The 24,271-nt window shown below is 39.2% G+C and overlaps 1 protein-coding gene and 1 pseudogene across 2 annotated transcripts in view; both read right to left on the bottom strand.

The window, feature by feature from the left end:
- The window catches only part of SLC9A9 (solute carrier family 9 member A9), a 719,922-nt gene that overhangs the window by 239,328 nt on the left and 456,323 nt on the right, over positions 1 to 24,271 (bottom strand). For both annotated transcript variants that reach the window (XM_067033615.1, XM_067033614.1), the window contains 2 exons: positions 6,093 to 6,206; positions 4,394 to 4,505 (listed from right to left, as the gene is read on the bottom strand). In XM_067033615.1, the coding sequence (XP_066889716.1) occupies positions 4,394 to 4,505; positions 6,093 to 6,206 (226 nt within the window). The remainder of the gene's footprint in view (positions 1 to 4,393; positions 4,506 to 6,092; positions 6,207 to 24,271) is intronic.
- The window catches only part of LOC131757203 (eukaryotic translation initiation factor 4 gamma 2 pseudogene), a 29,585-nt pseudogene continuing 25,265 nt past the window's right edge, over positions 19,952 to 24,271 (bottom strand).

The following is a 24,271-nucleotide window of genomic DNA, read 5'->3' as shown; positions in this document are numbered from 1 at the left end:
AAAAAACAGAATTTGTGTTATTAAAAGCTTCTCAAGGCAAATGAGGCAGAGAGTCCACACTACTCCTGACCTTGAGACCTCATTTTAAGGTTCCAAGGCTGCATGTGTGTGGATTACTAGACTACACAAAACCAATCGGGTAGGGTCTGTGCTAGGTGAGAAATTCAATCTGGGTCCTGACAGTGACTTCGCTCAGTTTAACTGGCTCTAGAGGCCAAAGGTGGAGATGGGGGGGGGGGGGGAGGTAGGGGGGGAGGGCACAGGGTGGTGGAAGGGGCAGTAGGGTCATCCATGAACAATGTGTGCTTTACTCAAAAACATTGCTGTACCCCAGCCATCCACACAGCTCCACGCCTTGCTTCAATGCTCACTGCCGGTAGTGTGTGCTCCCCACCAGGAGGTAAGTAATAAGCAGCTAGATCCCTCTGCAAACTGTCACCTCCAGATGCATCCAGATTGGGAAACAGAGCTGATTCAGGTTTTATGGGGCCTGAAACTTACACATTTTGGGATCCTCTTTAAGAAAAATGATACAAAAACACCTTTCACAAATTTTACATACCATTAGGACACACTGCTAGCGCCCATCCCAGGGTCTTGGAAAGGGGACACAGGGAGCTTAAAACGGAAGCTCCTTTAACTTTACAAGTAAATCCACTTCTGCTCGAAATACATCACCAGTTCTCTACCTGCCCAGTGCAAAAAGGCATGCACAAGGTGAGGGTAAAGGTGATGGAGAAAGCTTCGTCAAATAGTAGGTGTAACTGACTAAGACAGAAGTTCTGGTTCTTATTTGATTGGTCTGTGGACCATCTGGGGTGCGTGGGCTTAGTGAACCCAGCGTGGCCCAAAGCCCAGTTCTCTCTCTTAGGCTGCAAGCCACCTGAAGGGCAGGATTCTCATCGCTGTCTTCCTTCACCCAAATACCTACCAAAGAGAGCCTGTCAGGGAGTGTCTGCTGAACGAGTAGCTGGGTGACTGAGGGATTGTGTAAATAAATTCACGCTCGCATTTTTTTTTTTTTTTTTTTTTTGCGGTACGCGGCCCTCTCACTGCTGTGGCCTCTCCCGTTGCGGAGCACAGGCTCCGGACCCACAGGCTCAGCGGCCACGGCTCACGGGCCCAGCCGCTCCGTGGCATGTGGGATCCTCCCGGACCGGGGCACGAACCCGCATCCTCTGCATCGGCAGGCAGACTCTCAACCACTGCGCCACCAGGGAAGCCCACGCTCGCATTTTAGATCGAGGGTCATTGCTGTTTACCTTCTCCAGAGGACTCTGAAATATGTTTTAAGCTATGTAAAGAAAGGCTCCATCTAAATTTATTAGTGAGGCATGGACAACTAGTTTCCACCAGAGAGCTTCTAAACTTATCCTTCTTACTGGATGACCAAAACCACTCTAGACATAATTAAGAACATTAAACTATATTATAATGCAGATATTCTTTAAGGGGGTTGGCTGTTTCTTCTGGTTTCAGCAGCTGTTGTGCCCACACACCCAGAGAAGGCTAGACAGTGTGTTATTTGATCTGCTTTTTCACTTCCTCCTCAGGCTTACATTACCTTATGTTGACCTTTTAAATTCTTTCCTTCCCGGCAAATATATTTAAAACTTTAGGTCCTGAGTGAGGTATGGCATATCAGAATTCATGCAGAAAACCAAAGCCCAGTCTGAACCATTCCCTTTTGAAGAAAAACACTACACTGCACATGGTGAACTCCCCTGAACCTTCCTACTCTCTGAAGGGGGTCAGCGGGTGCAGTGTAGAACCTGAGCCTATGGCTGGGAGGGGTGTCACCCACGTGTGTGGTTGACTGTGAACAGGATCGGGGTCAGGTTTGCATGAGAGACATGTTAAGACATGCTGGAGTTGGCCTGGGCTAGGAAGGGCACGGTCTTGATTTAACTTTTGTTCTCATGACCTTTAGGGTAAATCTGAAGTTGTGTCAAGACAGATGAGAAGGTTCTAAATTCAAAGTCAAGAGGCCTGCGTTCAAGTCTCAATTTCACCTCTTAATGAGTTGTCAGATCGTGAGCAAGACACTCAAAAACTCTCCATGTCTCTCTCTCTCTCTCTTTCTTTTGTTTTAATCTGCAGGAAGAGGCCAAGAGCGCCTATCTTATCTTGCCCTGCCTACGAGTCTCAAAACATTACCCACAAAAGGTCTTAGAAAGGTATAAAGTGACTTTGGAGTTGAGCATCTATGATTCCATTACATAACCATGTAACATGAGAATCTCCTCATTTTAAAGCTAAGAAGACAGCTTTTTAGCGGGAAATCCAATGTTCTTAATGATAGGAACTAGCGGATGGCTATGCCCTTGAATTAAACTATTAATGTCACTCCCATTAAAGTGATGGGGTTATTAATTTTCTTCTAGAGGATGAAGATGATCTAGAACAGGGCCAGATAGTAAATATTTTAGGTTTTGTGGGCCATACAATTTCTGCTGCAACATTCACCTCCTCTCTTATAGCACAAAAGGCAGCCACAGACAATATGTAAACAGAGGGGTAGAGCTGTGTTCCAACTTTATTTACAAAGTTCCTGTGGGCTAGATTTGGTTCAAAGGCGATAGTTTGCTGACTCCCTGATTTAGGGTATCATAAAGGTATCACCGAATTCTGGGCTTCCTCACATCCCCTGGTCATACACACCATACTGCTGGCCTCAGTTTTCAATGCAGCTCCAATCCAACAGCTAAGCAAACATAGAAGGTGCCAAATCCAGAAAACCACCAAGCCACGAGGTTATTTGGACAGACACTTCACATCCCAACATGGCTATCTAAACCTTGTACTTCTCTCACAATCTTCTTTGTAAAAAAAAATAAAATAAAATAAAAAGCATTGTTTAAAATATAATCTCCAAGTTTTAAAAATAAACCACCATTCTCCAGAGTAAAGCTACTGATATTTTGATGGGAAAGAAGGAAAAGTGCTTCCCAACTCCTAGAAATGCTTTGCAAAAATGCAACCCAGTGCCGACTTCTTATTTATGTGATCCAGTTTGCCTTTTGCTTTCCCATAATGGAGTCAATCATTACCAAAGTTCATCACTGCTCTAAGTCAAAGATCACCTATCGGTACGAATTATCCTCTGTATGACTCCCTCCCTCACCCCGCCGGCATGTCTGGAAATGTAGAGAAGCACTGTCAGAGGCCTACAGAAGGACATTTTTAAACTCTGGGTCTCCATTTGCCAGTACTTGATTAAATGACTCATTCTCAGCCTGGGAGCTCCCACCCTTTACTGTGTGGAACAGGCTAGGAGGGAACTGAAGGTGAAACAAGCCTTTTATTCCTAGTACTACTTCTAAAAATGTGGATTGGGGACACTTAGTTGGGTTTGAGGTGAAGTCTCACAGACCTGGGTTTAGGGATGGTTTCATTCTTGGCCAAGTTACTTGACCTTTTTGAGATCCTGAACCTCAGTTTTTCCATATACAAAATGGGTTAATATCTGCTTTATAGGACTGATATATAGTGAGTGGAAAACAGCAGATATTCAATAAATGATAGTTTTTCTCACTCTTTCCATATCTCCCTGAATACCCCAAATTTTGTTTGCTCTATTCTGAAGCAGTTTTGTTTTACTCTCATGCATCTTCCAATGAACTACCTCTGAGTGTAATATAAGTGCACAAATACACAGAAGGCATGTAAGGGGAAAGGTCTCCAAACAAGAAAAGGCTGATGGTAGGAAAATTAATTGAACAGAGAGAAACAGAATCCCCAGAGTAATTCGGGGTCAGCAAATTCATTTCATTTATCTTCTTTGGGAAAAAAAGAGCCTTCAGGTATGGTTTGAGAGCAGAGATCCTGTCGATTTCATCCACCTGTGCCTAGAACGGCTCTTGGCATCTGGTGAGAATGCAATTAATACTTGTTTTCTCAACTAATAACTGATCATACTTAGATATGATTTGCTTTTGTATTAACCATAAGAAGTTCCTGGAGCTTGGCATTAGGGAAGGAGCAGGGGTTCTAAGGAGAAGGAGCTTTAACATTGAACAAAAATGGTACCATTTATACACTATTTACCTGTAAGGATGCAATTTATAAAATTATTAAATTAGGCAAATTCTCCCAAGTGAAAATTGATCCGAAATAAGTCAGGGGAAAGTCCAATGCCTATTCCAGGCCAGTTTCTGGCAGATACTGAACCTTGAGGCCATTCCAACAAGATTCCCTTTAATTTCATTTCCCTTGTGGAAAAAAAAAAATCCCATTGTTGTTCAGAACTTATGGATATCCACATGGTAGTATGTACAATGGGATAAAGAGAAGTTATGCTTCCCCGGAAGGTCCCTAAGTATCCTCATGGTTTTCCAAGTACTGGGAAATTACGAGAGAAGACGTGCACTAACACACAATGTAGTTCACATACCTGAAAACATCATCATGTGCTGAAAGTTCCAGGGGATCTTGTGTTTCCGGCCCAGATTCAGGAGGAAGGAGAGGGGATATATGTTGCATGCTCTGGCTACAAAAATTGCCAGCTGTGGATAAGCACAGAGACACATTGAGGAAAATGTTGCTGCAATAAGGGTGAGAGTTCTTGAGCTTTAAACGTTATGTCCTGAAGCTTCTCTATATTATGACCCAGAAAACAGGAATAAACATGTCAATACATGTATGTCCAACTTGCTTCCAAAATTCATTTTTCAATGTCACTTCCCTTCCAGAAACAGTAGAGAACTCCGTCTTCTTTGAACGTATACTCGGTTTAAAATTGTTAACCCAATACCATTTAAATCACTGTCAATTTTCTCATCATGTTTATGTTGCTGATAACTGACTCTACACTCAGTTCTGCTGCAAAATGTGAGGCAGAGACCGTTCCGAAGCTGTGGCATCATCCTCTCAAGCAGCACTTTAGAAAGGATAAATGTGTTCAGCTCACGATTATCATCTTACTTTCCATCAGTTTATACTCCTTAAACCTAGCAAGTTTCACTTATTTTTTTTTCTTTTAGTGGATGTAATTTTGAGAGGAACTGCCTGTCTAAATGTATAATACAACTTCTGCTTTAAGAGGTGTTTCACTAAAACCCAAGCTTTCTAGGTTAAAAATGTATGAAAATATTTGTGGTAGTCACCTGTCCCCTTTTGACATCTTGGACTCCTTCCCTGATAGTCTGTCTATTCTAGTTTGTCCTCAAATGGGATGGAGTTATTTGGGAAAAGGGAGCTTCCTTCTAAGATCCAGGTTTTGGATGGAATTTGAAAATTCACTTGACTGCTCAATGAAAAGAGAACAAGAGGTAGGTAGGTGCAGGTGCTTAGTTGGACCCTGGCTTCCAGAGAGGAGTCGGCTCTCTTGGCTGTTACGTCATCTGCCTGTGATCCGAGGGGGCATCTGCCCATTTTCCAAGTGGGAACAAGGACAACAGCTGCTGACTGTCCTTGGGGACATCCGCAGGGGCTCAGTATCCTTTCGGATAGACATCCCTTCCTACTGTGAATGCTTAGACCCCAGACCTAGAGCTAGAATAGCCCTCTGCGTTAAAACTGAAGTCTAGATTTTACATGTCCTTTTACTTACAGGAAAGGGGCTATCTTATTAAAATAAACTTACATGTGCACAGTGCTTAAGACATTGAAAGCACATCTATCATGTTAATTTCACTTGATCTTTACTCCATCTTTTTTTCAAAGTCCTCACTGGAAAAAAAAGATTTTACCATCTTGCATTGAAAGTATTTCTGAAGTTCTAAATCCTGGCTGTCTTCTGATACATTCTACTGCAGATTAAATATAAAAAAATGGATTGACATACTCTTTATGTAAATGATTCATAATTTGAGTTAAACATATTTTGAATATTCAAACAATGTCATTTTCTTTTAGTTTTTCCCCCTCACTTCCCTCAGTATTTTCCAAACTTTTTATCCTGAACCATAACATTTAATAAAGGCCCCAATTTCTTAGGATGCTTTCCCCCCCCTAATTAGAATTACTTGTCTGCCTTGAATTTGAGCTTTGCAGTAAACCCGAGGAAATTAACAATTTAACAGAGTAATCACTAAAGGTAAGTAGTTTGTTCTCTTTTCTCATCACCCATTGTTCTGTATTTCAAAGGATACAAAGGCTCCAAGTATGAAAAGAGCATTAAAGATATGATTCTGGAACGTGAACAGCGCCAGGCCCATGTAACAGAAGATGACGTTCTCAGCCAAGAAGTTCATAAATTCAAACAACTGAAAACAAAACAGAAAACAAAACCCATGAATTATGACTCAGCTTTGAGTCCATTTAATTTCTTGTGGCTGTATTTGGTGACTGGATGGTCCTCCTGTAACTGGGAAGGCCATCCTTTGGCCTTTTGCTCAGCCTCTGGCGGGGTGCAGGGGCCCTGCCTATCCTGCCAGGTCAGCTGATTCTACCCTGGCTCCCTACCCAGTGACAGACGCTGCAGCCGTGTCAACTTCCCACCCTCCTTTCCAACTGCAAGGCTGCCAGAGATACCCCAGGGTGAGATTAACTGGCATGATCCTCCATGGAACAATTCCTACGAGGAGGAAAGAATGGTCCCTGTTACAGAAGCTGAAACGACCTGATTTGCTTAACGTGTACCATAGTGAACGATGCAAGAATTGTTTACCCCCTTCTGCACACCACCCAGTAGATGCACTTGAGTTCCCAGACCCTGAAGAACTAAATTAAAAAAAAAAAAAAAGCTTTAGCTAAATTACCTTCCTCAGGCAGGCAGGAAGGGCAAACCTGGAAAACTTAGAAACCTGTAGTGAGGATGAATGTCGATTATATTTCAACATTAGAATACTCAGTATATTTCAAACTTCAGACAATGTGACTCATTAAATTGACTGATGTAGGTATATCTATTAAATGTCTACAATCTCTAGCTGGTAAAAAGAAAATGATCAATCCCAGGGATCAGCAAGAACACAATAGACACATCAAATTCAGTCAGAGGCACAGAGTAATAACATGTTATGCTGAGGGATACTCCCAAGAGTTATTCTTAGACCATTAACTAAACAATTTAAGGTGAACAAGAAATCATTCTCCAACTTCCAGATTAGAAGTGAAGGGGAAATGTGTCCAGGGGTTACAGCAAAGGCAGATTTAGAAGAGATTTTAGTTTATGATCCAGACTATGCTTTTGGAAGTTCTGAAACTTCTTTCCCAGACCTACATAAATCACCATGCTAGGTAAACGTCTCCGGAGACATTTCTCTTGATTTTTTAAGGACTCATTATTTTTTCATGTAATGTATTTACAGCCCCACAAATAATGCCCAATGCCTGTTCACTGACAGCTGATAGAAAGAAAAGCAGAGTCTTGTCAGACACATTATTTAAAACCAGTAATAGAAAGAATGGATTAAAAAAAAAAACACAACTCTTTTGGTACAGGATGGTCTTTCTGCAGGGGTAGCGATCGTCAATTATCCTGAGTACTCACTTTACATTCTAGGCCAGCCCATCTAAACAAACACCGTCACTCAAATAACCACAGACAACTTGAAAATATGGGGGGAAATATAGGAGATGGGGGACACTTTTCTACCTCATTATGTCTTTACTTTTTCAAAAAGTGAGATCTGGCTGCTGTCTTCATCTGCCATAACATGTCAGGCTGCTATAACAAGATACTATAGATTGGGTGCCTTGAACAACAGAAATTTATTTCTCATAGTTCTGGGTCTGGGAAGTCCAAGATCCAGCTGCTGGCTGATTTGGTTCTGGTGAGGGTCCTCTTCCTGGTTTGCAAACAGCAGCCTCCTTGCTGTATCCTTACAGGGAAGAGAGAAAGAGAGATCTTCTCTCTTGTGTCTCTTTTTCTGAAGGCACTAATTCCATTCATGGGTACTTCACCCTCATGACCTAATTACCTCCCAAAGGCCCCACCTCCAAATGCCATCACACTGGAGATTAGGACTTCAACAAATGAATGTGAAGGGGGTTAGGGGGAGACATTCAGTCCAGAGCAGCTACCCAGTTTTTGACATTAATAATCACATATCAAGGTTAAATTCATAGGGCTTCTCCTTCTCTGGTTCCCATCCCAAGTGTATTTTACTCTAGAGGGGACATTTTGCTGACTAGGATCCATTCAGCCTCTTGTTAGTGGTCATACCCCAATTTGCCTCTGGGGTCCATCTCTTTCCCCATGCTCAGCCCAGCGTGTTCGGTTCGGAAATGTGTGTGATGAATTCAGCAGTTATTAGCTGGAGTTAGGACTTCTGGTTGTGAGACATTAAAAAAAAAAAAGTAAGTTAAGGAAACAAAGGATACATTTGTATACGTATGAATCCATCGTGTATTAACATATACATATACATATACACATAACTTGCACTCCACTTTACAGACGTTTGACATTCCTATTAAAGTTTGTTTTTTTACCATGAACATGTTACTTTCATAGCTTAAAAAACTGAATTCAGTTATAACAAAAATTTTAAAGTAGAATGAAATACTTCCCAAATGTTTTCCTTCCTTAGCCTTGCTCAAGCACCAACGCTTCATCTTTTTACTTTCAGGAAGTTATCAAGCATTCTTATCTATTTCTAATATTTTTCTTATTTTCTTTAAAAATTGTTCTTGAGTGCAGGGAAATACAAACAACAACCAAAAAAAGCACTTATCTTTTTGTGGAACATCTTTTTCAGTGATCTCTTTTTTTTTTTTTTTTTTTTTTTTTTTGTGGTATGCGGGCCTCTCACTGTCGTGGCCTCTCCCACAGGCTCCGGACGCGCAGGCTCAGTGGCCATGGCTCACGGGCCTAGCTGTTTCGCGGCACATGGGATCCTCCCGGACCGGGGCACGAACCCGCGTCCCCTGCATCGGCAGGCGGACTCTCAACCACTGCGCCACCAGGGAAGCCCTTCAGTGATCTCTTTATTCACAGATCCATAGATTATATAGACAACATGCATAATGTTACATAAACCTGACCGTATTTTTATATAATTTACTTTAATTAACTCAGTAATATCTCACAAGCCTCTTTCCATGGCAATAAATCTCAATCTACTGAACACTTTTTAATGGCAGCACAATATCCCTTTGTATCTTCATACCCAATTTTATTTCACTGTATCTATTATTACCCATTATTAGACATTTGGTTGTTTCAGATTTTCCCCTTATACACAATGCTGCACTGAGCATCTTTATACAAATCTCTCTCCCCAGCTGAGTGATTACTCCTTAGGTGAAATTCCTAGATATGGGCTACTTCTGTCAAAGGATATATATTAATTTTTCTTTTTCAACATACTACCAGTCTGCCCTTCAGAAAGATTATACCAATTTACATCTCTAATAATGGTGTAGAGGCTGTCCTTTCCTCACACTCTTGCCAAAATTAATTTTTATCAATTTTAAAAAACCTTTGACAATCTAATAGACTCACTTATTTTAAATTGTAGACGGTTGTTAGCATTTTAAAAAAGATTCCCTTCATAGCAAGGCAGCAGCACTGATTAGCACTCCTTTGTCTACTTATATCATGTAACAACATTCCTCTGAATGAATAGGCTTCATAATAACTTCCTTCTCAGGGCACTTAATGAAAATGTGTGGGCAAATTCAACTTTGTGTTTCACATGCAAAAATCTCCTGAAGACATGTTTCAGAAAGAGAATGTACATTAAGGCCAAGCTGTCAGAAGCAACCAATTTGACCATTAAACCTTCATTGCCTTAGTCTGGCCCAGCGTAGTCAATTACTGAGGGAATAGATTTACTGGTCAATTTTGGAAAAAAGAAAAAAGAACAAACTCCACCCCCAAACCAATAATAATAATAATAAATGTCAAACTAGTAAATTCAGTATTTAATATGAATAACCTCGAATCTACTTCCTTCCCACTCAGGGTCAATGAAAAATAACTTGAGTCAACACTTTATTTATCCAGTACAGTAAGCAACATTTGTTTTATTTCCCTTAATTCACAGTTTGTGAGCCTGTGGAGGGGACCCAGGTTAAAAGTAATATTTGCTTAGCAGAGCTTTCCTTTAGGACAAAAAAGCACGTTTAATAGGGCAAGCAAGACTAGGGAAATATTTAAACTGCAGAAGAGGACAATCTGTGTTTAAAAACTCTGAAAGTTCATGGTAACAACTTACATGTTAAACAACTTAATCTGGTCAGCAAACCGTGTTCTCTAAAGACTTATTCGATACTATGTTTTTCAGTTGGTGTTACTTACTGTACTTACTAGAAAAATAAGAAAAAGTCATATCTGTTTTATAAAATGTTTATTATTAATTCTGACTGACTTTTTCTCCTATTAGTAAAAGAATGAAACAACCATATTACTGTGGTTCATGTACAGAAATATTACAGCAGTTCACTATACCCTGCTTAACTAATACTAGTTAAATTCACATGAACTCCTCAATATGGCTTTTATTTGACTTAAAGTTTGTTTCAACATATTGACTTTGATTTCCTTGGCCAAGTAATGCACTGAAACTAGTTTTAATTGGGATGTTAAAGAACCTACAAAACTATAATAAATGGGAAAGGAAAGAAAGAACTAAATATATTCTTTTATTTTCCCCATAATTTTGTCCTGGGATTAATTTTTTGTTTGTTAATAAAATTTGCCCTTATTCCTAACTGGGAGCCTTCTTTAGAGAATATCTCAGATTTCATTTTTTTATACATTATTGGGTATATCTATAACTATTCTGAACAAACTGGAGTACAAGGAAACAATTTTTATTCCTATATTGGGGAATTTGCAAACAAACATTACAATATATTCTATTCAAATTATAAACTTTTGCTCCTGGGATTCTAATATTTGCTTAGTCCCAAGTCCTGAGGAAATCAGTTCAAGGTGAACCCAATAATTCCTGTGGGCTCTACAGGTAGCATAGGATTTGAATTGTGCTGAAGACCTATGACCTTTACCACCAGGATATAAGGGATCTGAAAGCTTTGTTGCCAGTCAAGGTCATGGTTCCCAGAGTGAAGCCTCTTCTTACAAAGTCGAAGATCTATAGTTACAAATAAGTACAAATGCAATCCTTTGAGATCCTCTTCTAGATTTAGGACACTGTAATAATATCAGTATTACTACTTCTAAAATAGTAATAATGTTAATGGGACTCATTTTTTTAGGACTTAACTTGTACTAGGAAATGAGTTAAAGGCTTTTGCTTACTTTAAACATTTTTAGCCATTCATGTCATTATGAAAAGAAAACTCATAAATTGATAATATTATTTCTATTTTACAGTTGGGGAAATTGCACTCAACCATAGTAATGCATTTGCCCAGGTAAAGCACAACAAAGGGAAGAACTGAGTTGTCCTGAGTTTTGTCCAAGGCCCATGCCACTCTGCCCGACTAGGCTGCCTCTCCATTCGACAAGATTCACGTTCAGGGACAGCAAGAAGTTTGTAATAATAGTATTGGTGAATATTTGTAACACATTACAGTCTGCAAAGCAGATTGTACTTTCATACATATATACATCCTGTTTGATCATCAGAGCAGCTCTTGGTTGGTAGGGAAGATATCTGTGACTCCGACAGCATTGTTTTTCAAGTAAAGAAACCCGAAAGGTAAATTTCCTTGTACCCAACTAGTGGATGCAGGGGGTGACTTGAGGTAGGGGATTCTTATCCCCCCGCAATGTCTATTACCATCGGCTCACCCAAGCCAATTCTTCCAACCCTTTCCCTCCTCTCAAAGTACAAAAAGTAAAAACAAAAGTCTTGCCGTGCATTTGTAACTTCAAGACAAATCTCCTTCCCATTCACCCCTGTCCCCTTAGAGAAATTCTGGACTTTTCACTGTGCCTTATATAATGATTGTATATGTTTTATATATACATATATATTACGATACATATATATATCTTTATATCTCTATGTATCTATCTACCTATCTATCTATGGCCTAAAATAAGACAAACTTCATTCAATGCCTCTGCCCCATTTGCAGGAGGTGGACTCCAAATCCAGGGTCAGATTCTTCAAGGTTAGGACTATACAGGCCCTGAAGTAAAGGAGGTTCAGAGAGCTCCTTTACTGAGCTAACCAAGCTGGTGCAAATGATTTTCAATACCTGAGCATGTCGGCTATCTCCCGCGTGGTATAACATTGATTGCTCTCAATGAATGTCTCGATTTTGTCACTATCAACTTCAACTGGTCCACCCAACCGTGGAGCATCGTCCAGCGAGAAATCTCTACTGCGAAAATTCGCAAACCACTTTTGACACGTTCAGTCAGTCACAGCACCTTCTCCATACACTGCACAGATCTTTTTTTTGCATCTCAGTTGCGTTTTTACCTTTCTTGAAATAAGAAAGCATAATATGCTGAAAATGTTGGTATTTTTCTTCCATCTTCAATATTAAAATGGCTACACAAAAATTCACCAATTTTGATGTCTTTTTAAAATGCACTCTGATATGACAGCTGTCAGATACAATCTAACAAAATTGTTTCGAATGAAGTTAAAGACAGCGAAGTGCTACTAGGGCCATCTTACAGAAAAAAAAAAACAAATGAAACTTTTGGCCAAGCCAATATTTCTTTGTTTGAGAATTCTTGGGTTCCTTATGCACTCCTGGCTGCTACCCAGCTCTCTCCCGTCCCCTGCATTTTTCATTGTTTTCTTTTAAACTTAATTTGACTTTTTAAAAACATGAGAATTTCAAAAGCACAGCCTATAAAAACACAACAGAACACATTTTACGAAGATGAATAGGCATCATTAAGTAAGTAAAGCTAATATAGGAAATAAATGTAGTTACAGCTACAAGGAATTGAGCTTCATTAAACTGAATAAATACTATAGCCAGATTTTCTTGAAATCCTTGAGCTTATAACTTAAGGGGAAGGTTATTTTCTATGAATTTGCTAAATTACTTTAGCCAGTAAACACTGATAATAGTGTTCTTATTTCTGGAGGTTTTCCAGTTTTGATTCTTCCTTTTGGGGGGGCTATTAAGGTAAAAGTGTAGAGTTTTGTAAGGTTGCATTTAAGTTAATACACTATTAGGTTAAGAATAACTTCTCAAGTCTGCAACTTCAAAGTTCTTATTATCATGATATTGATCAGGAATACTGGTTCCCCAAATAAGACTGGCCTTAGATCTATTTTGATGAATTTAAACACACACACACACACACACACACACAGGCACACCACAATATAGGAACACAAATTTCAAAGGTAGAGTCACCTTGTGATGTATGTAGTCCAGACATCTAGCCAACGTTTGATTGATCCAACACTCTTGTTAACGGTCTCTCCAGCTTATAACTGAACACAGCCAAAGGCAGAAACCTCACCACTTACCAAGGAAGCAAATGGCATTTTTAGACGTCTGTAACTGTAAGAAAATCTTTTCTTATGTTGAGCTGAAATTTCGTTCTCTATCACTTTCAACTACTTCTCCTACTTCTACATCTTTAGCTCATAAAAAAAATAAGTCAAGTAGAGTATCATTTTATTCCATACTGCTTTGCTCTAACAGCAGAAAGAGGATTTCTATCAGAAGAGTTGCAGTTTAGGCAATTTTACAGTGTAGGTAGCAAATGCCACTTTCCATCCTTCAGTCTTGTTAGTCTTTTTTTTGGTACGCGGGCCTCTCACTGTTGTGGCCTCTCCCGTTGCGGAGCACAGGCTCCGGACCCGCAGGCTCAGGGGCCATGGCTCACGGGCCCAGCCGCTCCGCGGCATGTGGGATTTTCCCGGACCGGGACACGAACCCGTGTCCCCTGCATCGGCAGGCGGACTCTCAACCACTGCGCCACCAGGGAAGCCAAGCCCTCGGGAACGGGAAGCCCTCTTGTTAGTCTTGAAAGTAAACATTTTGCTAGGAGTTTGTGGTTGGCGTGTGGAGCCTCTAGTCTAGAATACCTGCAAAGGCTTGGGGGGCTACAGTAACCAGAATTATGTTCAAATAAGTGTTCTCCAGAAGGATGTTCTCAGCAAATTTAATAGTACTGGACTTTAGGAAAAAAAAAAAAAAAAGGAAATGGCATAACATAATTTCTCAGTGGTTTTGGCCAACAAATAAATTAGCTAGTTGAAACAATATATTTTCTTTGAAGAAATTAAAACCATGCTTTAAAAAAAATCTCTTAATGAAAAAAACCAAGAGAAACATCGATATTGTTAGGCATTGGTATAAAAAAATTCGCACATTATCAAAAAATTTAAAGGTCAATATCTCATTTCTTCTACTTTTTTTTTTTTTTAGTGGTACGCGGGCCTCTCACTGTTGTGGCCTCTCCCATTGCGGAGCACAGGCTCCAGACGCACAGGCTCCGTGGCATGTGGAATCTTCCTGGACCGGGGCCCGAACCCGCGTCCCCTGCATCGGCAGGCGGATTCTCAACCACTGCGCCACCAGGGAAGCCCCATTTAGCTATTCTTAATCCCTTTTCTTATTCTTCTTGTGCATCTTTTTAATCTTTACAATTAGCCTATGCTGAATTCTTTCTTGAGCAGGAGTGTGAAGGTTGTACACAAAAAGGAAGATTTCTAATGATGTCCTTTCTTTAGGTCTCTGAGTTGAATACCAGTACCCCAGGCCTTGCCACTGATCTGAGTGACAACCACCCACAACATGGCTGAGGCTACATTGCTCCGTCCACCATGGGAATATTGTGCTCTTTCTACATGAAGACGTGGTACTGGCAACCTACAGTATATTGAGCCCCAAACACTGTGAGCTGTCTTTGACTTCTTCCTGCCGTCCCATTTCCTTGATGAAAGTGTTACACGCTAAAATGCCTAGGATTAAGGACATGACTCAGTGTTGTTTTATGATCAGCTATTTCACAATGTCATGCGTAGAATATCAGGACAAATGCAAAACACTAGAGCCAAACCAGTTATTCACTGAGAAAGGCTTTGCCTCAGTATTTTAGATTGGACAGTTGAAGCATGTGTTTGGAATAACACTTAGTTGTAAAGCTAGCTTGAAAATTTCCAGAGATTCTTTGCTTCATGTTATGTTACACCTAATAACCCTGTCATTTATGTTAGTGCATCTGTCATATTTGAATTCCTTTGATAAACTTTCTGAATTAGATAATTTTGAATAATTTACTGTAATGGTACGACGGTAACTAGAACTTCTCAGAGAAAACTATTTTACCACCCTTACCCCATCTCCTATTTTTGAGGGAAAGTAATTTGAAGACTACTTCAACTGATTTGCTATCTAACCTGACCAAACTCTTTGTTCAACGTTTCCTTTTGCTTTGAGGTCATCTCTTGCACAATACATGGAGGTAGGTTTATCACAATTTAGAATGTAAAGAGGTATATATTTTTTTCTTATGTATTTCAATCTGATTTTAAGTCTGATACAAGTATATAACACAACTTTATATTATATGTAAATAGTAATATTCAAACTCTTAATGTTTTGTTTTCCGGATGGTTAAATAGTTCATTGATTTGACTGACAAAGAAAATATCACAACGAAGGGTTAAAAAGCATTTTAATTATGAAGAAGATTTTGAATTCAATTTCTGAACTATGGTGGATTGGATTATGGAAAGGCATTCAAGAGCAGGTTTGAAGCTTAGAGTAGAGCATTGTGCTAAACACGATAAGAAATTGGAACATGTGTACGAGTCTTTATAAATCAGAGAAATCAATGAAAACGAGACAAAAATATATGACAATTGAATAATGCCATGTAATTAGAAAACAGCTGCCAAATGATTTTTATGAAGGCACGAATATCACTAAATCAATAGCTCATGAAAATTAAGTTTGCTTGACTTGTTTCTTTGTAATGGAGAGTTAAAATGTAGTGAATGTAGATTGTCAGTGCTTGTATTGAACTCCAGAAAACTCTTATTTTACACCGATTAACTCTGTTGAGCTTCTTTTTCAGCAAGATTTATAAAGCCCCCTCCCTGAAGCCTCTTTGTATTGAAGCTACTGCACACCCTTGACAATATAAGTAAAATGTCAAAAATTATGAATGATTACAGTACGTGAATGTATTTCTCTTTGTTTCCAAGGAAGGCAATTATATTTTCACGTAAAAACCAGGCATGCATAAATCGATTCTGTATGGGAGTTTTAGCTTTGACTTACTTTGGTGGTTTGGAGCTAATTTTATTTTTGTTCCAAACTCTTCGGGTACTTCAGAGTTACCACACAAAGATCCCTCAGAAAGTTCTCTTGGGCTACATGTGTATTTTTGATGATGTTCAGAATGAGTTTGCATGCAAAACAAATCATATTCAAATATCGAGGGAAAGACTCAGCTGTAGATATGCACTAGAAGATCTTAATCAGTCTCTACTCTCTAGTTTAACCCTCCATTCCTTCTTACCACATACATTTTTAGGCTTAATGAGAGTCAGTTCCACTTGTTCCAAAGTCTGTTTATCTTTGCTTTAAATTGGTATTTGTAATTGTTAATTTAACTACGTAGATTAAGTGTGACTATGAAAGAAAGAGTTGATGCTTTTCAAAACTAACTTAAATATGTAGAAAAGACTTGGTAAAATATAGTTGCATAGAAAATGCTACTAAATTAGTGGTGAACAGGACAACACTATAAAACGTTTAAATACAGAAAAATTCTTAACGCATATGCTTTGCCGACGTCTTTAATTCTTGGCTCTGAACTAAAGACACAGAAATAGAAACTGGAAGTTCTGGTAGATATATTTGGGGTGTGCTTTGTGCAAGAAAAGCATCCTAGAACCCTAAGATTCAAAGAAAAAGCATTGAATCTTTATCAAAAGATGGCAAATTAATATGCATTTACATAAGTGATGATTAAATGTTGGAGGTATTTGTGTCATTTAAAAATGATTCCTTGCTTTAACTGACTTTTCCATTAATTGACTGATGCTAATTTTGTTTTAGATAAAAGTGGTGCCTGTTTTTCTCTCTTTTAAAACTTTTTTTTGTATTTAATATTTCCATCTGATTATTTTTTACAACATCTTGTACCTGTTCCAAATTACTAATATTCTTCTTTATCTCTTTAAGGATACTAATTATGCATATTTTAAATTGTTGGCTTGTCGTTTCCAATAGTTCTGCTTCTTGTGGTCTATGTTCAGATTTTGGTCTCTGTTTTATGGGTTGTGCTTTTGGGGCATTTCGTTATTTTGGCCTGTGAGCCCATATTTTCCTGGGGTCAGTCCTGTCTGCCAGTATGAGGAAATGTTACGAGGGACACACACTAGAGTTCCTTCAGTGATTTTAAGGAGATGAGCAGGGATGAGCTCCAGGGTGGAGAAAGCCCTCAGCACCATCAAACTTTTGATCACCCCCCCCCCCAAATTGAATTGGTTTACACTCCTCTGGCAATTCCTCTGTCAGGGATTCACCCTTAAACCCTTAGAACATAGCAACACTGGGAAGAGGCAGTCTCTCTAGGTCATTTTCCATCATCCTGAGGGTTTGGAGGCACAGGAGATGGAGGACAGAGGATGCTCAAAGGCAGGGCAAATGGTCATCCTGCACTTTTATCAACTGCTTCACTGCCCGGATGCTACTTCCAGGGCTACCACAATGGATGCTCTAGGCTATTGCAATGAGGTGGGCGAAGATCACCCCAAAACAATAAGGGAAAGAGGCAAATGAAGAAGTTAAAATCTCTAACCGATTCTCTCTTCGGGCTCCTGCTTTCACTGCTATGCAGGTGTGGCCATCCTTCATACCACTTTGGCCACCTCTGGCCACTCCAGATGTCCTTATAGTTTTTGGTACTTGCTTGGTTCCATGTTTTCTCTCAATTATGTAGTTTCTCCAGGTTTCATTTGGAAAGGAAGAGTCCGCAGCTGAAGCTAGTTTGCTATCTTGTCATCGCTGAGTTTTGTATTATTTTTAAAGTTAAAGTTGCTGATTGAGAAGGATAAACGGTATTGAAGTGTTCTCCTCCATAGGGGTTTCTGAGTTTAATTTGAGTCAAACTACTGAAAAGCCTGCTCAAGGCAAAACTGGGGATATGAGGTTGTCCATGGCCTATGCCCTTGGCCTCTCTGCGTGTGGCACTTCCTCCCTTTCCATGGGTGAGGAAGTCATATACTTCAGACTTTTGGGGACCAACCTATTTTCAGACACTTTGTTCTTTTGTCCCCATCTAAGTACTATTGTGCTTTTCTATCCTGTATTCTATTTTTGGTTTGCAAAACAAAGTTACTCTACCCCAAGAGATTTCATTCCTGTACCCCTTATACTTCAGACGCCAAATATCCTAGAATCTTGACTTCTGGAAAATCAAACCGAAAATTCAGAAAAATGGGCAAGTCACAAACAAGCAATTTCTTAAAGAAGATGTACAGATGACCCCAAAGCTAATCTGTAAGTTTCAGAAGGGCACCTAGCACATTTGTTGTATTTGCCACTGAACACCAACTCCCGGCAGAGAGCTTAGCATATCATAATGCTCAATGAATATCTACTGAATAGACAAAGTGAATAAAAAGGGAACTCTAAGGAATTGCCTATGTCACTGTAAGTCTGCACAATCTTCCTTCATGGAAATTTAGGAAAATATAATAAAATTTATAAGATGTAAAACCTTGATCTGAACAATTCTACTTCTTGGAATTTTTCCTAAGCAAATACTGTGACAAGTATACATAGATTACATCAAGAAGTTCATTGCTTAAAATAAAAAGATATGGAAGACAACCAAAACATACATCAAAAGAAGAATACTTAAACAATTTAAAAGGGATTACACTTCTGAAGGTTCACTGCCACGTATGATGTTTCCTATGGCTTTTTACCAGATACATTTTATCAGATAAAGGAAATTCTTCCCTTCTATGCTTTGCCAGGAATTTTCAAAATAAATATTTGTTGAATCTTTCATATTGAATGCTTTTTAAAAATCTACTGAGATATTTTCTTTTCATTTGTTTATGTGGTAAATTATACTTACAATATTTTAATATTAGAGCACACTTACATTCCTGCGACAAACCCAGCTCAGTCATAATGTACTTTTGTTTTACACTGATGAATTTGGATTGCTGATGTTGTTTTCACAATCTTTGTATCTATGCTCGTAAGTGAGATTGGCATACACGTTTCATTTTTATTACTGCCATTGACTGGTTTTTATTTCAGGAGTATTATAATAGTGTCATTAAATGACTTGGGAAGCATTCCTCCTTTATCTTTTTTCTTAAAAGGTAAGTATAAAATTGAATGATCTGTTTCTTGAAAGTTAGATAGAACTCACCTATGCAACAATCTGGGCCTTGTTTTTTTTTTTTTTGTGAATGGATTTTTAGCAACTGATTCAATTTTTTTAATGATTATAGGTCTACTTAATTCTTTTTCCCCTTCAGCCAGTTTTTTTTTTTTTAATTTTTTGAATATCACAATGTTTACTGACAGATACAAGTATGTAAAATCAGGGCATGAACATGACTTGATAAATTAAGTAGACTTAATTTCAATACTATAATAAGAGGGAACAATTCAAATTCTCACCATTTGTTTCACACCCACAAAGACCACTTCAAGGGCATTTACGATCTCTCAAAACTGATCAGTTTTGTGCAAGTAAACCGTGTTTCTTTTCAAAAGACTTGTGCACTTGCCCAGGCTCAAGGATATTAAAATCTAGCACATAAAGCCCATTACTAGAGGTAGAAATACAGGCAATATACTGTTACGGCAGCAACCATCAATTACAGTTAAGAATTTTTCTGTAACAACCAAATGGATAATCAAATATTGCAACAACTCAAGTATTACTGAGCAAAGCGCATTTCTACAGTATTCAGTGTTGCTATTCAGCTTTCTAACTTAAAACAGCCTATGATAACTGGCAGCAAAGAAGGTCCTTACAATAGACTGCCTCTGCTTGAGAGCTTGATGTAATTATTGCATGCTGCTAATATATTACTATCTAAGCATTAAAGATACTTCTAAAATATTTGATGGTAGACTATGATAAAGACATTACACTACAAAAAAACCTTATGCAGAAAGAAATCCTAACTGACGTGCTTCTGCTTTAAATATTGTGAAAATGCTACAGCGGAATGAATTTTCGTAGTGGTTAGGTCAAATGCAGTTACATCATAGCAACAGTATGTTTTGCACAATTTAAGGCTTTGACTGGTTTTTTTTAGTCAGCTTCTTCCTCTGATTCTTCTTCTTCGGCAGTTTCTAGCCAGGTTAGCCACTGATTCACCTGGAACAAAGCCTTGCGTTTCCCTGGAAACTCTTGGGTTATATTTTCTTTCCAGGCCAAGAAAGCTTCTTCTTCAATAGTCTCCATGTCATAGAAGTGAACAAAAAAGTGAAGTAACATGCCTTTCGGGAAGCTGCTATTGTAGCAGTGTACCTGAAGAGCATAGAGGGCGCTGACTTGTAGAGCAACGTGATCATGAAGGAATTTCTGCATTACTGGCTTGGAGGAAAGAAGCAGTTATTTTTCCTGCTCTAACTGTTCTTTGGAAGGAGCAGAGGAAGAATCTCTTTCATCACTGGGTGGGTTTACTTCACTAGAAACGTACTGTAAGAAGCTAGTCATTAAGATGTTCACAAATCCTTTATCTACATGAAGTTTGGGAGAGATGTTATCTTTAATCCACTTATATATGGTTTGAGGAGATGGATCCAACTTTATTTGCTTTAACAGTTCCTTCTCCAATTGGAGGAGTGGGAGTAAGAAACTGTCCCTTTCCTTCCGAGATCTCCAATATGCGGTCCTCTTTCTCATCAATTTCTGGGAGCATTTTCTGCCTGTTGACCTTACTTTGTTGGAAAAGCTCTGTTAACCATTCTCAATCTTGTAATTTAGCTAATTGCTGAAGACAAAGTAAAAAGAGAGGAAAACGGGTGCCACTTTCCAGTGGTTGAGCTGGCTCTGAAATGCTCACCAGCTCCGAAATGATAGCATGAGCTGCAAACTGTGCTAAATATGATCTCACCAAGGGGATGTCAACCTCCAGTTTGGGGCACTGGTCCAATACATTCAGGAAAACCTGCATGAAGTTGTCACTTGTGGCTGTCCCTTCGCTTTTTCTTTATCTTCATCACTTCTGTCTAGTGCCAGGATGATTACTTTGCTATCTATATGGGGAGAAAGTGTTTAGGAGCCCTCACCTCTCTCACACCACTGGCAGCTTCGTTTGCATTTCCACTATTCAGATATTCGGTTACAACAGTTTCGGTTAATTTAGGCAGCTTTTCCTTTGATGGTGGTGGCTCTCTACTGGTCTTGGCAGGCTTTTCCTGAATAAGTTGTGGATTCGTTTTGAGACCAAGCTGAGGTGTCTGTCCCAGAGGTGGTGTTTGAGTGCGTGGTGGTTGTGCACTAGGAGGAATCATAGTTATCTGGCACTTGATTTTTATTCATTAGGAAAGACTGAGCAGGCCTCAGGCTAATCTCATCTGCATTAAGCTGTCCTTAGAAAACCGAGGTGGCGTATCCTTCGACTGTCCTTGCAGCTGGGATAAGAGTCCCTGACTCTCGTTATGGTAGAGTTGGCTTAGCCCCTGGTTTTCATAAACTTGCCTCCCATCTCCCCAAACTGCAATTGCGTGGGAGGCATGATGTGTCCCCCATGACCACTGAAGAGTCGATTTGAACTATGGTGCCCCACGGCGGGTGAAAATCTATCCTGGATAACTCCTGGACCAGCACCAACTCCACTACCTGGCATTTGTCCAAACATATCAGCCAGTCCTCCAAGTGCATCCCTATCCCTTTTCATCCTGGGTGGCATGAACGGTCCCTCCAGAAAGAAGTCACTTCTCATCCCTTGAGCCATAGAAGCAGGAATAAACACTCCTAGATCTTTTAATGCATCTTGACCGATTTGACTGATCGTCTTTGGTCCATTGTCAAGAAAAGCCTCGCGAGAGACTCAGTGGTGCTCTCTCAACTCTACAGTATCCTGCAGCGGCAATTCCTTACTTGACATCAAGGAGCACATTCGGGCCAAGTACTGATCCATTAAGGACTTGGCTCGTTCATGGTCTAACCTAGGTGCCACTATCTTCATTCTCTGACAGAGGCACTCTAAATCCTCTCCCGTATCTTTGAGTTGGACTGTCTTCTTTTTTTCCAAAAGTGTTTCGATGCACTTGTGAAGGATAGATTCATGAATAAGGTCAAGCTTTCCAAGTTCTCCAGTGAATCCGATGTCCCCCAACACCTTGATCTTAGCGATGACTCTCTGTTCCTCCTCCTCGGGGAGGAGGGGATTTTCACGCTTTTCACAGACATCAACATTTCTGGTTCGGTTTTCAAATTCATCTTGTAATTTGGAAACTCGGAGGCGTCCGAATGTGGTGCTTTGCTTCTGTCCTGGTTGACTGACCCTCTGCTGTTGGACCGTCAAAGTCTGGTGCATCTTCTGCCAATTGCAGACATAGCTGAGCATACAGTGAGCTATATTTTGGCCCTTCTAGGGCTTTGTCCACAATCAGCAGTATGACCCCTTTAAGGATGAGTTTAGACTCTACGCCCACAATGAGGAACTCAAGGCATAGCCTGTCAAACTTGCCAGGAGTAAGCTTATTTAGGATGCCTCTTACTTTCCTGAAGATTGCATCATGTCGTTCTTTTTCATTGGCGGAGTTGTTCGCTGCGGGGTTGCCATCTCGTCTAGTGCTTGATGCAGGAATCCTTTTCTGAGCCTTTTGCCCTGGGGTTTTCCCCAGGAACTCGCTGTTGCCAGCAGTCTTGGGGTAATGCTGAGATGCACCCTTAACTTCCTCCTCCGCCCGAGGAAGCACTGAAACGAGAAGCAGCCGCTTCTACCGTCGCACTCTCCACTTTGGCAGCTTGACAATGAAGAATCTTCAAAAGAGTAATATTAATGGATGGGGTGGGGAGAGAAGGGGATGGGAGAAAAGAAGAACCTTCACCGAGAACTCAGCAGCTGCCACTGCAGCTGTCTCCTCAGGATCCTGTCGTCCGGGACGGGGAAGGGAGGGTGAGGAGAACGGAAAACAAAAAACGGGGGGCCCCTTCAAACAGTTTTGGCAAGTTATATGGTTCTAGGAAATTTTCCTTTTCACCTAAGTTTTTAGATTTATTTGCATAGATTGTGCATGACATCTTCTTATCTTTTTAACCTCCACAGCACCTATGGTAATGTCCTCCTTTTCTTTTTTAAACATTGTTAATTTTGGGTTTTTTTTTTTGCCTTATCCAGATTCTCTATTTTATTGGTTATTTTCAAAGAAACAATTTTTGGCTTTGTTGATCCTCTCTGTTGTAGTTTTGCTTTCCGTTTCTTTTCTTTCCTTTTTACTGCTTTTACCTTTATTTTTTACTTAATTTTGTTCTTTGGACTTGTTCTGCTTGTTCCTTTTCTTAACTCTTAAACTGATATTTTTACTCATTAAATTTAAATTCTTTGTAGTTTTTAACATAAACATTAAAGTATATAAATACTCTAATTTCAATACTACATTTAATTAGTTGCAAATTTTGATGTGCAGCTTTAATTGTATTTCCTTTGTAAAATTCAATACAATTAAACAAACAATACATAAATATGCTTAGAAATAATTAGAACATTTCAGATGACAGAGTCCCCTTTGACTATTCCTCCTGGTTCCTCCCACATCCATCCCATGTAGTCTATTTTTATCTAGAAAGGTATTCTCATTAAAATATATTTTTTGTACATGTTTTTCAAAAACAGTATTATTTTGAAAATATGCTGAAGGAAAATATAGTAGCATTTAAAAAATTTGCTGTTTGTAGGTTTACACATTACTAATTTAATAGATACTACAAAATTGCCCTCTAAATTAGTATATTTTTTACCTTTTCATGAGCAGTTTATTGGAATATCTGGTTCCCTAAAACCTTAAAACACCTAGCCTGGTCAACTTTTAAAAAAGCTGTCAATCTCATGAATATTATCTTACTATCGTTTTATTTGTAGCGCTGATTAATAGGGAGTTTGGGCAACTTCGCATGTTCATTGACCGATTGGAATTGCTGTTCGATGAATAGCCTATCTTTTTCTTTAACCATTTTCTTTAGATTTTTGTTTAAAATTACTTTTGTTATATATATTGAGTAGACAATATGGAATACTTATAACTATGAAATGTAAAAATAGATAATATAACATATGTCTACACATTCCCCATACTGTTAAGGAAAAAGAACATGGCCTTTATACTCCAGAATTGCTCTCTGCTCCTCTGTGATCCCATCCCTTCCTTTCTGTCTCTGTGGTAATCACTATCCTAAATTTTGTGTACCTTATGGCCTTGTTCTTTATACTTTTTCTGCAAATCATAATATCTCTAAACAATATTTTGTTGTTTTTCAAATTTATAT

Source organism: Kogia breviceps, chromosome 5, assembly GCF_026419965.1.
Source record: "Kogia breviceps isolate mKogBre1 chromosome 5, mKogBre1 haplotype 1, whole genome shotgun sequence".
Lineage (NCBI taxonomy): Eukaryota > Metazoa > Chordata > Mammalia > Artiodactyla > Physeteridae > Kogia > Kogia breviceps.
This window is presented reverse-complemented; position numbering and strand designations above follow the sequence as displayed.